The sequence below is a fragment of the Microtus ochrogaster genome, unplaced genomic scaffold (genome assembly GCF_000317375.1).
Source record: "Microtus ochrogaster isolate Prairie Vole_2 unplaced genomic scaffold, MicOch1.0 UNK66, whole genome shotgun sequence".
Lineage (NCBI taxonomy): Eukaryota > Metazoa > Chordata > Mammalia > Rodentia > Cricetidae > Microtus > Microtus ochrogaster.
The window spans coordinates 1,716,129-1,730,677 of NW_004949164.1; the positions used below are offsets into that span (position 1 = coordinate 1,716,129).

Consider the following 14,549-nt stretch of genomic DNA (forward strand, 5'->3'; position numbering starts at 1 on the left):
GCCACCACCGCCCGGCTTCATGGTGCATTTTAATAAACTTAAAAGCAAACTTTTTTTCCCCCTTCTTTCTTCCGAGACACTGTTTCTGTGTGTAGCAGTCCCGGCTGTTCTGGAACTTGCTTTGTAGACCAGGCTGGCTTCAAACTCACAGAGATCAACCTTTCTCTTCCTCTGGAGTTCTGAGATTAAAGATATTCGCCACCACCGTCTGGCAAGCAATTTTTTAAAATTAGAAGTTTTTAAATTTGAGTTTTAGATTTAAATTGTGACTATAGTACAAACAGGTCTTGTATGACCCACATCCAGTTATCCTTTTGGTGAACAACATGTATCAGCAGGGCAATTTGTCACAGTTAATGAATCAAAACAGGTACATTATTATTAATATTATTAAGTCTATATTATATTCAGATTCCCTTGTTTTATACCTGATATCCTCTTTGTGCTTAGAATGATTAAGGAAAATATTTTATATATATAACATATGTAACATATATGCTGGGCGACTCAATAAAGGCTTAATATATATGATTCAAGTTAGAACTTTTCCATTCAGTTAAGATCCAATTCCTAATAATCTAATATTATACTACTTAACAAAATCGAGTGTTAGAACTCATTAAATATACAAGTATTAAGTTATGATATTAAAGCAAAAAAGGAAAACAGCTCAATATGGCAGAAATGAATGTTTATAAAGATCAATGTTATGGTAAATTTTATTTTATTAATTTATTTTAAATACTTGTTTATGTAATTAATTTTTAATGAGTATATGTGGGCATTTGTATGTGCATAACACACATATAGGCACTTGCAGAGAGCAGAAGAATTCCAGATCCCCTGGAACCGGAGTTGCAAATGGTTGAGAGCCATTATGTGGGTGCTGGGATTCGAACCTGAGTTCTTAACTATTGTTCTTCACCACTGAGCCATGTCGTTATCCCCTCTTGTGAATTTTAGAGTTCAATGAAATTAGCTATAAAACGATAGAATAAATTTGAAAACGTGTCTCTTGGTATTCAAAAAAAGAAAATTTCAGATAGTTTGAAGACTCTAAAAATTAAAAAAAAATATACACCAGAACAGCTGATGGTTTTGGAGTTAGGAAGTCCTTGCTTAGTGAAATGAAAAACAAAAATGTCACAAAAGAAATGATCAGAAAATGTCATTACATTGCTTTAAAAACTTGTACGAAAATGCAACAGAGGCCAAATGCTAAGCTCATGCCAGCACTTGGGAGGCTGAGGCAGCAGGATTGCTGTGAGATGCAGGTCATCCTGGGCTATATATTGAGTGTTAGGATAGCCATGGCTACAGAGTGATACCCTGTTGCAAAGAACCCAAAACCAATAAATATAAACAAATAATCATCACAAAATACAATAAATGCTTCAAAGGGACAGTGCCTAGAGAAAATCCTCAAAACAAATGAGCAATCTGTGAGGTGCTTTACCACAGCCCACATGGCGTGGGTCCTGAATCCTGACTTTGTATGGGCAGGAAATGAAGAAAGGCCAGACACACAAACTTGTGTACAGAAAAGCTGGGGCGGGTAGGGTGTGTGCATGCGGATGAAGTGGCATCTACTACCGCTGCAACCTGGAATCTCAGTGTGTTCATTGTGTCTAGCAGGGTGGGCTTGGCTAATCTCTCTAGGAGTTGTCTTAGGTGAGCATTCTCAGGCCATAGATGTCTGGGAGGAGGAAGCTGCAGTTGCTAGTTTTAGTACACACTGGCCACTTGAATGCACTCAGACCCAGAAGAGACCTTTGCCACCTCTGAGGCTGGCTCGTATTTGGTGTGGCTTTTCTAATTTCCTACGGGTCTGAGGCCCTGGAGTCCTTGGCCTGGTCATGTCCATGCCAACAATTTACCCAGGGCTTTGTTCACCGGTGTTTCCTCTGCTTCCTGAAGAACTTAGAGTTTATAAGAAACAACCAATCCCTTATGTTTTTCATTTTCTTCTCCTCAAAGTGATCTTTCTCCTTTAAAATGTCTGGTAGATGGGCCTAGTTTCCTGGGTCCAGTGTGTACTTTAGCAAAAGGCTGAGATTTGATCCATACAAACAAAAAATAGTGACGATAATAATAATAATAAAATTACAAGTTTTATTACATTTTATTATTTTATTGTGTGTGCACCTGTGGAAGTCAGAGGACAGCTTGCAGGAACTGATGCGCTCTACCGTGTGGGATCCAGGAAGGCTTTGACCTTTGGAGTTATCTCACTAGCCTGAAACTAGTCTTTAGGAAACACTTAGAAGTCAGGCATTCATATTCCTTTCCGGTCTCAGTGTGGTACAATTGAAGGAGAGTGAGAGGCGTGTATCTACAGTAGGAACTCAAGGGCTGCTTCTTATTCCAAATACATTGTGAGAAGGAGGGCTGGAAGGCATGGGGTGGAGGCCAGACCTAAAGAGGATCAATGCGGGGGGATAGTTGGGCTTCTATAAAATATCCAAGCCAGGGTCTGTTTAGACAACTTCCAGCCTTTAGCTTCTCTTATCCCAAATGTATGAAGCTGTTACTTTCCTTTTCCCTGAGGCTGGCTGGCTCTTCTGTCTTTCCTGATTGCTTAATTCTTGGTGCTAGGGAGCAAATTCAGCAGTCTCTAAGACAATCAGTGACAGTCCCATTACATAACCACACATGAGAAAGAGTCAATTTGACTAAGTTTAGTAAGAGCTTCATTCCAGAATTCCAGCTATCCCTTCACTTCTGAATTATGTACAACTCAGCACCTGAATAAGTTATTTTGCCATGTAACTCACCAAAGAGACAAACTCAGTAAGACAGATTTGCTTATAGATTCATGCATGAAGTTCACTGAAGGTGAACTCTCAGCTGCTGCTCCCCATGTTCATGGCCTGTGAATTCATAGCAGCTTTCATTCATTTTCACTTTTATTGGTTAAAGAATTTGTATTTTATGATATAGCGTCAGGTAGCCTGGGCTAGAATCCAACTCACTATGTATCCAAAGGCAGTTCTGAGTAGTAACAATAGCTTTATAATAAATGGACAAAATAAGAGTTTTAGAGGAAGATTAAAAACTTATCTTCAGGGCTAGAGAGGTGGTTGAGTGATTAAGGGCATTTGGTGTTCTTTCAGAGGACCCTGGTTATGTTTCCAACATCCACATGGTGGTTTACAACTATCCTTAACTTCAGTTCCAGAGGGTCTGGTGCCCTCTTCTGGCCTCTTAGGGCCGCAGGCGTGCACATGTGCGTGAACACACACACACACACACACACACACACACACACACACACAGGCAAAACATTTGTACACATAAAAATAAATCTAAAACAACACCAACAACTGCCCTCTTCACCTTCACAGTGGAAGATGCTTCTGTAAATGATAAATGGTTAACTAAATACCATTAAACATAGTTATTTTAAATTATGTTGTCTCCTACATATTTATTACAGAAAGTTTAAAGTGTGAAATAAGATTTTTAAGAACTGCCTTTGGCACTTGGCAGGGACTACACTTACATAATAAAAACCTCATCAAGTTTAAAAGTGATCTCGTGACAAACTCTCAGCCTGGAGTAAGATAGACTATGGTTGTTTGGTCTAAAAATACTGCAGCAGGTACTTCTACGAAGTATTGACTCCTTACTTGGGATCATAACCAGAAACAGAATGAAAATCTTGCACCTCAGCCTTCACTTTGCTCTATCTCCACTGGGTCACTCTTACATGTAAACATGCTCAAGGACTATCTACCTAAAAACCAGTGATGCCTAACCTCGCTCTTCTACCTTCGATGCTGAGAACACAAAGAGGCACTGTTGTAACCCTACACTTACCCTGGATTTCAGAACAGCAAAGTCTCCAAGACAGGACTTGACTAACCACTACTGGGATGAGAGCAGTCCTTTTCGGGGCAATACCCTAGAACAAGTCTTTTAGTAACCAAGTTGGTCAACTCAGAGATCACCACAAAGACCCTCCTCTTCATCCTCCTCGTTCTCTTCTTTATTCTTTTATTTATTTATTTATTTATTTTATTTTTTGTTTTTTCGAGACAGGGTTTTTCTGTGGCTTTGGAGCCTGTCCTGGAACTAGCTCTGTAGACCAGGCTGGTCTCGAACTCACAGAGATCCACCTGCCTCTGCCTCCCGAGTGCTGGGATTAAAGGCGTGCACCACCATCGCCCGGCTTCTTTCTTCTTTTCTTGTTCATCTTAAAAATTCTTATTTTGTAAGTGTGAGTGTTTTGCCTGCAGGTATGTCTGTGTACCACATTCATGTCTGGAGCCCTTGAACACTAGAAAAACATGTTGGATGCCCTGGAACTGAAGTTATGGACAATTCTGAGGTATCTTATGGGTGCTGGGAACTGTACTTGGGGCTTCTGCAAGAGAAACAAGGTCTCTTAGCTGCCAAGTCATCTCTCCAGCTCTAGGGACCACTTACTATGAGACTATTTTGCAGGAATGGAGCTGAAGCAATCAGGGGCAGACCTGGGCTTTAATTATTTATACCTCCTGTCCCTGCAATAATTTTTCCCCTATTTAAACCTAAAATTCATATCAGAATCTCAAGGTAAACTTGAGGCCAATTGACTCATTTATAATCCTTCCTCCTTGGTGTAAATTGGTTATATCTGCTTTCTCTGCTTTTCACCGTGGCTTGGCTTTAACTGGTGTGCTGGTATGTAGAACTGAGCCTAACCTGTTAGGGCTGCAGGAACCAGAGCTTTGGGCATAAAAAGTCCAGATGTAATTCTTTTGTGCATTCAACTTGCTTCAGACAGAAAGTTTAGGGTGCCTTTAGTAAAGAGGTATTCCTGTGAACCAGGATAAATGGCCAAAAATCATACTAAACCTAGAACTGAGATGTACTCAGAGGCCAAACCCTACAAAAAAGACTGTAGCAAACTGAGAATTGCCCTGAACTAGGAACTTATTTTTAAGTATAGCACAAAGTAAGGTAATGTGTAATTTTTCTTATTTCATTATTACATTTTGGATATTTGTAGAACAGATAACTTGTCTTTTTAAGGCCCACAGGACTCTGAATAAGAAAAATGCATCTGGCTTGATGTAGTTTAGGACGATTTAGACTTCAGCTATCCTGTTCTATAGTCACATAATATTATAGAAGGATGAGAACTGTGAGGATTATTAATATTGTTGTAATCACACTTAATAGTACAATTAGGTAAAAACTTTGTGAATTCCAGCATGCATTACATTAACTTATTAACATGTCTTATATAGAGTAGGCTTTTTTGACTTTCATATCTTGTATTGCACTCAGAGGAGTGATATCTGAATCATATCTTTGACCCTGAGAGGAGATGCGCATCTCGAGCCACCTGGGAGGTCGTCAGTAGGTAACTATATAAGCTTGACTTTGGGAGTCTCGAGCGTTAAAAGAACAAAGACAATTTCATCACTGTTCTTGGAGGAGTCCAAACAAATAGGTGTGTCAATCTCCTTGATGGATACAGTCCCTCAAGAGAAGAGGTTTGTTTCAGAGGTTTAAAGTCATGGGGCTGGAGAGATGGCTCAGAGGTTAAGAGCATTGTCTGCTCTTCCAAAGGTCCTGAGTTCAATTCCCAGCAACCATATGGTGGCTCACAACCATCTGTAATGGGGTCTGGTGCCCTCTTCTGGCCTGCAGGCATATATGGAAGGAATGCTCTGTATACATAATAAACAAACAAACAAACAAATAAAAAAATGATTAAAAAAATTGAAAAAAATAAAAAAAGTCATATAAAGCTAGCCTAAGACAAAGGTGAGGCGTTGTCACCCTTGACAACTGTTTCTCACTATGCTGTCTCCTCTAAATCTTTCCAGTGGTGATTCCAAGGATCAGGAAGACCAGGGACAACCAGAATAAAAGTCCCATGGCAAACATTTTCCTGATTTATACACAGATGTCTGTTTGCTATATTTTCACATGGTGGTAAGAAGAGTCAACAGATTGGTTTTTTAAAAATATTTATTTTGTTTTAATTACGTGTGTGATAGAGAGAGGGAATGGGCACAGGTATGCATGGGTTCTCCTACAGTCCAGAGCAGGGCAACAAATCCCTTGGAGCTGGAGTCATAGGCACTTATGAGCTGCCTAATGTGGGTGCTGGGATCTGAACGCTGGTCCTCATGATAGAGCAAATAAATGCCCCTAGCTGCTGAGCCTCTGTCTATCCAGTCTTTCTCATCTGCAACAGTCATAGTGATAGAAAAGCCAACCATACACATTATTTTGTGAATATTAGGTAATTTCATAAATAAAGAACTTAGAGCCATTCCTAGCTTGCAGTATGCTTAAGTGTGTTCCCAGTGCTCTCTTGTGGGAGTTATGATGAGTTGTGATTGTGCATCCATGTGTCAATCTTGTTTATTGTCTTTTCCTATATGACTCTAGGAATTCTAGAGAGCAAAGTATATGTTACTTGTTCTTCATTGGATTTCTGGTAGTTTCTTATAATTAATGTTTTTTGGATTATAAAATTAACATCTAAGTAATGAAATACTTTGGACTTTTTGAAGTCAATGGAAAGATAGCATTTATGAGATTCTGTGAGTGAATGTAGAGATGAGAAGAATGAAAACTGCAGGGCTTCTGCTAGCTACCACCAGATAGTTTATCCGGCTGAGCAAAAAGTTGATATGAACTTTCTTTCTAAACTTAATAGCTTTCAGCTGTCAAAGAGAAAGTGTTGGCATTCTGGATATTTTGGTCCCATTCTATTCGGTTCATGTAGGCATGATTAGGTTGTTATGCTGAACCTGTGTGAACAGGTTGTGGTGAAATATGGCATGCATCGTTTTTTAAAATTCTCATTTATTGTATACTCTGCTTTCTGTTGATAACAGCATGATATGATACCATATACCAGGGAATAAAATCTGTTTATTTTGGATTGTGGGTCTGATCCAAGAACTAGGGACCACATCTGGTGATGGCTTTCTTTGTAGCGGAGTCCAAGGTAGTGAAGGGTATCACGTAACACTGCCCGAGACCTGGTCAAATTGAATTTTGACAATTACCAAGATAGCCTATCAAAAAATGAATTTATTAATCATATAAATTGAAGGGCATTTAAGGGTGGTTTGGAAACCTAGTGCGGTGGAAATGTTTTATAATATATAAAGGCAATCCCAGTGAAGTCTCCGAATAGTGAAGGAGATGAGATTCCCAACTAGCCATCTTTTGTCACCAAATGAAGCTTCTAGTTTCATCCAGCTGAGTTGTTGGTTGAAAAAAAAAACTCATGGAAATCCCTAATAATCCAAGTTGTTTCCAAAAAAATAGGTTGCTCTACACAAACTGACAGTAAGGCCCCATTACTGAAAACAACACCCACCCAACTCATTGAATGTGGAATGGTTACAGCTGGTGTCTACATAGAACCTTCATCCTCATGTTCAAGTGTCTATGACATAGAAAGATACTCTGTAGGCTCCTAAAGCAACTATAAAACCATTGATCTACAATCTGTGTCTGTCTTGCATGAAAAATATACTAAGGCAATGATGGCATAAACCTAAAGGGAGTAACCAACCAATGTCTTATTTGACTTAAGACCCACTCCCTTGACAAAACCCATACCTGACACTGCTTGAGTGACCAAGAACCATAGACTAGATAGCCCAGAGACCTAAGGTAAAAGCAAATACTACCGGTCTGGGAAAAAAGTAACAATAAAAGACTCCCAATGATATTCTGCTATACTCGTAGATCAGTTCCTTATTCAGCCATCACTGGAGAGGCTTTTTCTTGCAGCAAATGGGAACAAATACAGAGACCTGCAGCCAAATATTATGGAGAGAGAGAGACAGAGAGAAAGAGAGAGAGAGAGAGAGAGAGAGAGAGAGAGAGAGAGAGAGAGAGAGAGACCTTGGAACACATAGCTCTAAATGATTTTCTTCCATCAAATCCTTACCCTCAGAGCTAGAGAAATCCATGGAAGAGGAGGCAGAAGAAGTGGGGGACACAGAGAGGACTGAGGACACATGGGAAACAGGCCATCTAAAACAGCTGAGCAAAGTTCAGATGAACTCACATAGACTGAAGCAGCAACCACAGGGCCTACAGGGTTCTGCTCCAGGTCCTTTGCATATACACCACAGCTTTCAGTACTTTGTTTTCCATGACAAGGTTTCTCTGTGTAACAGCCTAGCTCTTGTAGACCAGGCTGGCCTTGAACTCACAGAGATCCACCTGCATCTGCCTCCCAAGTGCTGGGATTAAAGGCACATGCCACCACGGCCCGGCTCAGGAAATACATTTATGAGACTCCTGAATATATGAGCAAGTAGGCCTCTGGTTCTTGTGTCTTCTCTTGAGGCTCTTTTATTTTTCTGTTGTTTATCTTGTTCAACTTTGATATGGTAATTTTTGTTTTATCTTATTATATTTTATTGTCATGTTTTGTTGTTATCTCTTAGAAACCTGTTCTTTTTTAATGAGAGACAGAAAGGGAGTGGATCAAGATGAGAGAGGAGGTGGGAAGGAACTTGGAGGAGTAGAGGAAGAGGAAACTGTATTCAGACTATAGTGCATGAGAAAAGAATCTATGTTTAATAAATGGGAAAAATTCCTGTGATAAAATAAAAAGATAACAACTAAGAATAAATAAAAGAAAATTTATATTTTTGGATAAGTACCGAGTTGAGAACCTGTCATGTTTATTACTTACATGTGTGTGTGTGTGTGTGTGTGTGTGTGTGTGTTTGTGCATATGTGTATGTAACAGAGAGGAGGGAGAAAGAGAGAGAAGAGAGGGGTTATTTTTCATGTCTTTATATCTTTGGAAACTTTTTGTTATTTTTGTTGGTGCCAGAGTTCTTACGGTTCTGTGGCATGAATCTTTGAAAAAAAGGTTGTATGGGATTTCTGCAGATCTTTTCATGTAGGCATTTAGAACTATGAACTCTACTCTTCGACCATGCTCCATTGGTCTGACTATGTTGTGTTCTCCTTTTCATTCAATTCTAAATGTTTTTATTTTTTCTTCTTGACTTTTGTCTTGATCCAATTTCCATTCTGTAGTGATTTGTTTAGTTTCCATGAGTGTGTACACTTTCTGACACTTCTGTTGTTGGTATTCAGGTTAGTTCATGGTGGTCAGGTCGGGGTCAGTGTGTTATTTCAACTTTTAATAGCTGCTGAGACTTCCTTCATGACATAATGTGTGGTTAATTTTGGAGAAAGTTCTGAAGGCTGCTGAGAAGAAAGCATATTCTTTTGTGTTTTGGTGGGGTGTTTTGTAGATGTGTGTTAAGTCCATGTGACTCATGTTGTTATTTAACTCCATAATTTCTCTGTTTAGTTGTCATTCAGATAACCTATTGGTAATATTGAGGTATTGAAGTCACCCACTATCACTGTGCTAATATCAATGTGTAGTTTTAGCTGTAGCAGGGTTTCTTTTTATAAACTCAGGAGTCCTTACATTTTGCTCTCAAATTGCAATATCCTCTCATTGGATTTTTTTCCTTTAATAAGTATGTAGTGTCCTTCGTCTGATTAGTTTTTGTTTGAAGTCTGTTTATTAGGCATAAAGTAGCCACATCCTCTTGCTTATTCATTACATTGGCTTAAAATATCTTCTTCTATCCTTTTACTCTGAGGTGATGTCTGTCCTTGATGGTGAAGTGTATTTCTTGGATGCAGTAGAAAAATAAATCCTGTTTTCTGATGCAACCTGTTAGTTTATGTCTTTTTATTGTCTCTTTACTAATTGAGATTTTTAATATTGGGAATTATTATTAAGAAGTGTTTATTAATTTCTGTCACCCCCTGACTCTTTTGACTAATTATTCTGGGATTGTTTGTTATTTGTATCCTCTTTGGTTTAGTTAACCTCATATTCAGATGAATGTTTTTCTTTTGATGTTTTTTATAGACCTGGATTGATGGACATAAATTGCTTAAATTTATTTTTAACATAATTTTTTTCCTATAATTGTTATTGATATTTTTGCTGGGTATGGTAGACTGAGAAAGCATCTATTGTTTCTTAGAGGTTGTAGAACATATGTGCGGACATTTTTGGTCTTTCAGGCCTTCATTGAAAATTCAATTATTATCCCAATGGTCCTGGCTTTATATGTGCTTGTTGCTATATTTGTAATAGCCAAAGACCGGAAACAGTCTACATGTTCATTAATAGATTGATGGATGAATAATGAATATGTAGTACATTTATACAATGGAAAATCATATAGCTTTGAAGAATAAAAATGAAATTATGAAATTTTCAGATAAACAGATGGAGCTAAAAACAGTCATTCTAGGTGAGGTAATCCCCAAAGACAAATACTTCATGTTTGCTTTTATAAGTGGATCTTATCTTTTAGGCTTTAGATACATATGTTTCAATCTGTATCACCACAGTTGTGTAGCTAGTAAGCGGCCATGGAGGAGGGGGAGTAGAACAGCTTCAAAGGAATGGGAAATAAAGTATAGTGTTATAAGGAGATAAAGGGAAAAGTCGATTAGGAGGATTAAATGGGGAAGTGAGGTGAGTGGGTAGGGTGAAGAAGGGAATATGGGGGGAAAAGCTAACATTTAAAGGCCTTTTAAAAACACACTACTGTAGAAGTTTCTCAAAATATATATGAAATGAGAAGAACTTAAATGAAGTCACTATATAATGGGGGAAGAGAATGCCCCAACTAGATATCTTATGCCATCAAACAAAACCTCCAATTCCAGGAATGGGTTATATCTTGTTGAGTCATTGTCCAAAGGGTGTTCCGTGGAACCCTTCCTAAACATCATAGACTATTGTCAAGACTATGGGCTACTATCCATAATCTGATGGTAAGACTCTATTGCGGAAGACACAACTTACATATATTATCAAATGAATTGAGCTGAGCTAATTCTAAACTAGAATTTTCACCCCTACTGACTAGCACTCATGGTGGTATAAGATACTTTACATACTATCAGCAGAGCAAGGTAACCATCAGTTTCTCCCAGCTACAAATTCCTTGGCCTACAACAGAGAACTGCCTACAAGGTATAGTGGTGTAATAGTGGCACAAACTTTATGGGAGTAATCAATCATTTTTGATGATATTGGTAAAATGACCATAAACCTGAGACTAAATAAATAATGGACCTAGTAGGAAACCTTCTATTCTTATTCTGCTAAAGGAACATAGCAATACAATGACTCCTGCTGATGTATTACTATACTCATAGAGAAGAGCATCACTCAGTCCTCATCAGACAAGCTTCTTTTTGCAACGGATGGAAATCATCACAGAGACCCATGATTAGACAATGTGCAGGTAGTGAGAAACTTTGATCTCAGCCCTTAATGGGATGTCTTTATCAACTCCCTCCCCCCAAAGCTCAGTGTTCTATGCAGAAGAAGAGACAGAAAGGTTGTAAGAGCCAGAGGTGGTAGATGGCTCTAAGGAAACAGTGTCTTCCAGACACAACAGGTCTGATGCATGTTTGATCTCACAGAGACTGGACTAACATGAACAAGACTGGCATAGGTTCAAACTAGACAAAACCACAACAGTGAGAGGAGGAGGTGGCATGTGATCCCACCGTAACCAAGAAGCTATTTACAGCTTTTACCAATTTATCTGTGCTGGGAAAGAAAAAATCAATTTGTACAATAGAATTTCATTGGGTATATCACCCACTCCAAGGCAGGCCCCATTCCCAGGAGTAGCTGGCTGACCAACACGAAACAGATTCCATTGTGTGTGTGTGTGTGTGTGTGTGTGTGTGCTCTTTTTGTTTTGTTTTTGATATTTTTACCTTATTGATTTTATTTTTTGTTTGCTTGTATATTTTTATTTTTTGTTGTTTTCCAGGTTTTGAGAGAGAGAGAGGAAAAGAGACACTTTGAAATTGGATGAGGAGGGAGGTGGAGAGGGTCTAGGAGAAGGTGGGGGAAGTGAAAGAACATGATCAAATATAGCGCATAAAATATTTAAATATTTTTTAAAAAATCAGGTGTATGTGTGGTGTGGCAAAACTTCACAGAAGTTTTTCTTAGGATTAAAGTTCTCAGCACTATCTCTTACTGTGAACATTTTAAATTTTAATGCATCTTACTTTTATCACTTTGTCTATGTATTGTGTACCTTTTTTGTCTGGTTTTAAAAAGCCTTTATTTACCCAAAGCCATGAAGACATTTTGCAACTAATTTTGTAGTTAGCATGTAAAGAAATGGATCTCACTGTGACACTTACCACTGTCCTTTCCTCTAAGTGCCCCTGCCCTCTTCTTCCTGCCACCCCTTCCTCCAGCTTGCTGTCCCCATTGTCTGCCAAATACTCCATTCCAGTTCAACAACACAAACATTTATTCCAGTTCCCTCTTTTGTTTCCCCCTCTTCTCTAACCAGGGTATTAAAAGAATTGCAATGGTCAAACCTTGGCCCTTGTGCAGACAGGGTAAGTGCTCTGCCTCTGAGTTGCATCCTGAACCGCTTGTTCATGTTCTCTTCCCCAGGGAGTAGATCATCTTCAAGGTTGCCATTGGTTCCTTCCCCTCTTGGAATTCACAAAGCCAGTCCCCAACAGGAAAATGAACACATCCTTTCCTTTTGAGGACAACTCATTGTCTTTTTTGTTTTAGAATTAGAAGCCAGTTTTACCTCCATCTGCACATTTATTTGGCCATCACCTCATTCTTTGCAAATTTATTGAATTTTTGACCTTTTGAAACCAAATACTGCCTCTCTCTTTTCATCTATTAACTTGAATAAAATTTAAAGATGTGCTTGTTTTATATCGGTCATTCACTTTCATGGCATTTAATCTTCTTGTGAATTAAAAGCAAGTTCAGAATAATAACTTAGCAGCTTACTCTAAGAAGCTGAGCTTTATCTACATCGTGATAACTGTGGCTGATATACACTGGCTTGGGATAGAGTTCAGTGTGTTTAGTCAGCTTGGCATGCTGGCATGCACCTGTAACCCCAGCGCTGTGCAGATGGAGGCGAAGGAGGATCAGAAGTTCAAGGTCATCTTTGGCTATTTATTTAGTGTGAAGAAAGGCTGGCTTACACGAAACTGTCTCAACCAAAGCAAAACCAAAAGAGTACCTCTGAGTGTCCAATACATTAGCTGAATTTATTATAAGCAAACAACAGGTGCATTTGAATAAAACCGCTTGGGACTTTGTAACTTATTGTTTGCTTCTGCCCATCAGTGCCTCCCACAAACCTTCTTCAGTGCCCCCTTCACTTCCTTGTTCCTTAAAGTATAGATGAGCGGATTCAGCATGGGAGTCACCAAGTTATAGAAGAGAGTGAGAAATTTCCCTTGGTCCTGGGAAGAGCTATTCCCAGGCTGCATGTACATATAGATGATGCTTCCATAGAACAGGGACACCACGGTGATGTGGGAGCTACAGGTGTTGAAAGCTTTCCATCTTCCAGCAGCCGACTTGATCCTCAGCACGGCGGCAGCTATGTAGCCATAGGAGACAAGAATCAGCGTGAGGGGCAGCAGGACAATGAGGATGGCGAAGGTGAAAGCCAGCATTTCCACCGCGCGAGCATCCACACAGGCCATCTTTATCAGAGCCGGCATTTCACAAAGGAAATGATTGACCCTGCGGCGGCCGCACCTGGACAGGGTCATTGTTAGTGGTGACATGACGATGGCGTTGATGAGCCCACTCCCCCAGGCCAGAGCCACCAGTCTCACACATAGCTGTGGGTGCATAATGACCATGTAATGCAAAGGTTTGCAAACGGCAGCATAGCGGTCGAACGCCATGACAGCCAGTAGGATGCACTCTATTCCCCCAACCGACAGGAAGGAGAAAAGTTGGACCACGCAGCCAGCATAGCTGATGGTCTTGTTTGGGCCCCAGAGGTTTACTAGCATCTGTGGGATGCAGCTGGTACTAAAGCAGAGATCCAGAAATGAGAGATTTGCCAGAAAGAAGTACATAGGGGTGTGAAGCCGGGGGTCCAATATACACACAAGGATGATGGTTGCGTTTCCCAGCACAGCCACCGAGTACAGAGTGAAATTTACTATGAAGAGCACCATCTCCAGGCGAGGGCGATCCGAGAAGCCCACTAAGATAAACCCATACTCGGAGCTGTCGTTTGACTTCTCCATTGCCTTTCTCTCACATCATCAGATCTGTGCAGCTGGTAGGAGCCAAACAAAAAAGAGTTAATCTCTATTTCCTAAAAGCAAGCAGCAACAGGATCCAGGGAGGCGCATTTGGTGACGGAGTCTAACTATGCCATGTATAGGAGACAACTCTCCACACAGAAGTAATGACTGTTTGTCACTGACACAAATTATTTCATGTTGGGAAATTTTGACATAATCACCTTTTAATTTGAATTAGTTAATTTTTGAATTTTGGAGACAGGGTTTTATGTAGCCCAGGCTGGCCTCATACTTCCTATGTAGCCAATTGACATTGAACTCCTGACCTTCCTGCCTTCACTTTGCAAGTACTAAGACCACAGGCAAGAACCACAACATCCAGCTACCACCTTTTATTATGTGAGGTGTAATTACATCTGCCAAGTGTCTCGGGTCTGCCAAATGACATCTCTACCAAGAGTAAATGC

General features: G+C 39.6%; 1 protein-coding gene across 1 annotated transcript; it reads right to left on the reverse strand.

Moving 5' to 3' along the window:
- Positions 1-13,155: 13,155 nt before the first annotated feature.
- On the reverse strand, positions 13,156-14,082 carry LOC101981992 (putative olfactory receptor 2W6). Its single transcript, XM_005369915.2, has one exon. The coding sequence runs from the start codon at positions 14,080-14,082 to the stop codon at positions 13,156-13,158; it is 927 nt and encodes a 308-aa protein (XP_005369972.1).
- Positions 14,083-14,549: the final 467 nt, after the last annotated feature.

Coding starts and splice junctions, on each gene's coding strand:
- LOC101981992 (XM_005369915.2), bottom strand. CDS start 14,082: ATGGAGAAGTCAAACGACAGCTCCGAGTATGGGTTTATCTTAGTGGGC.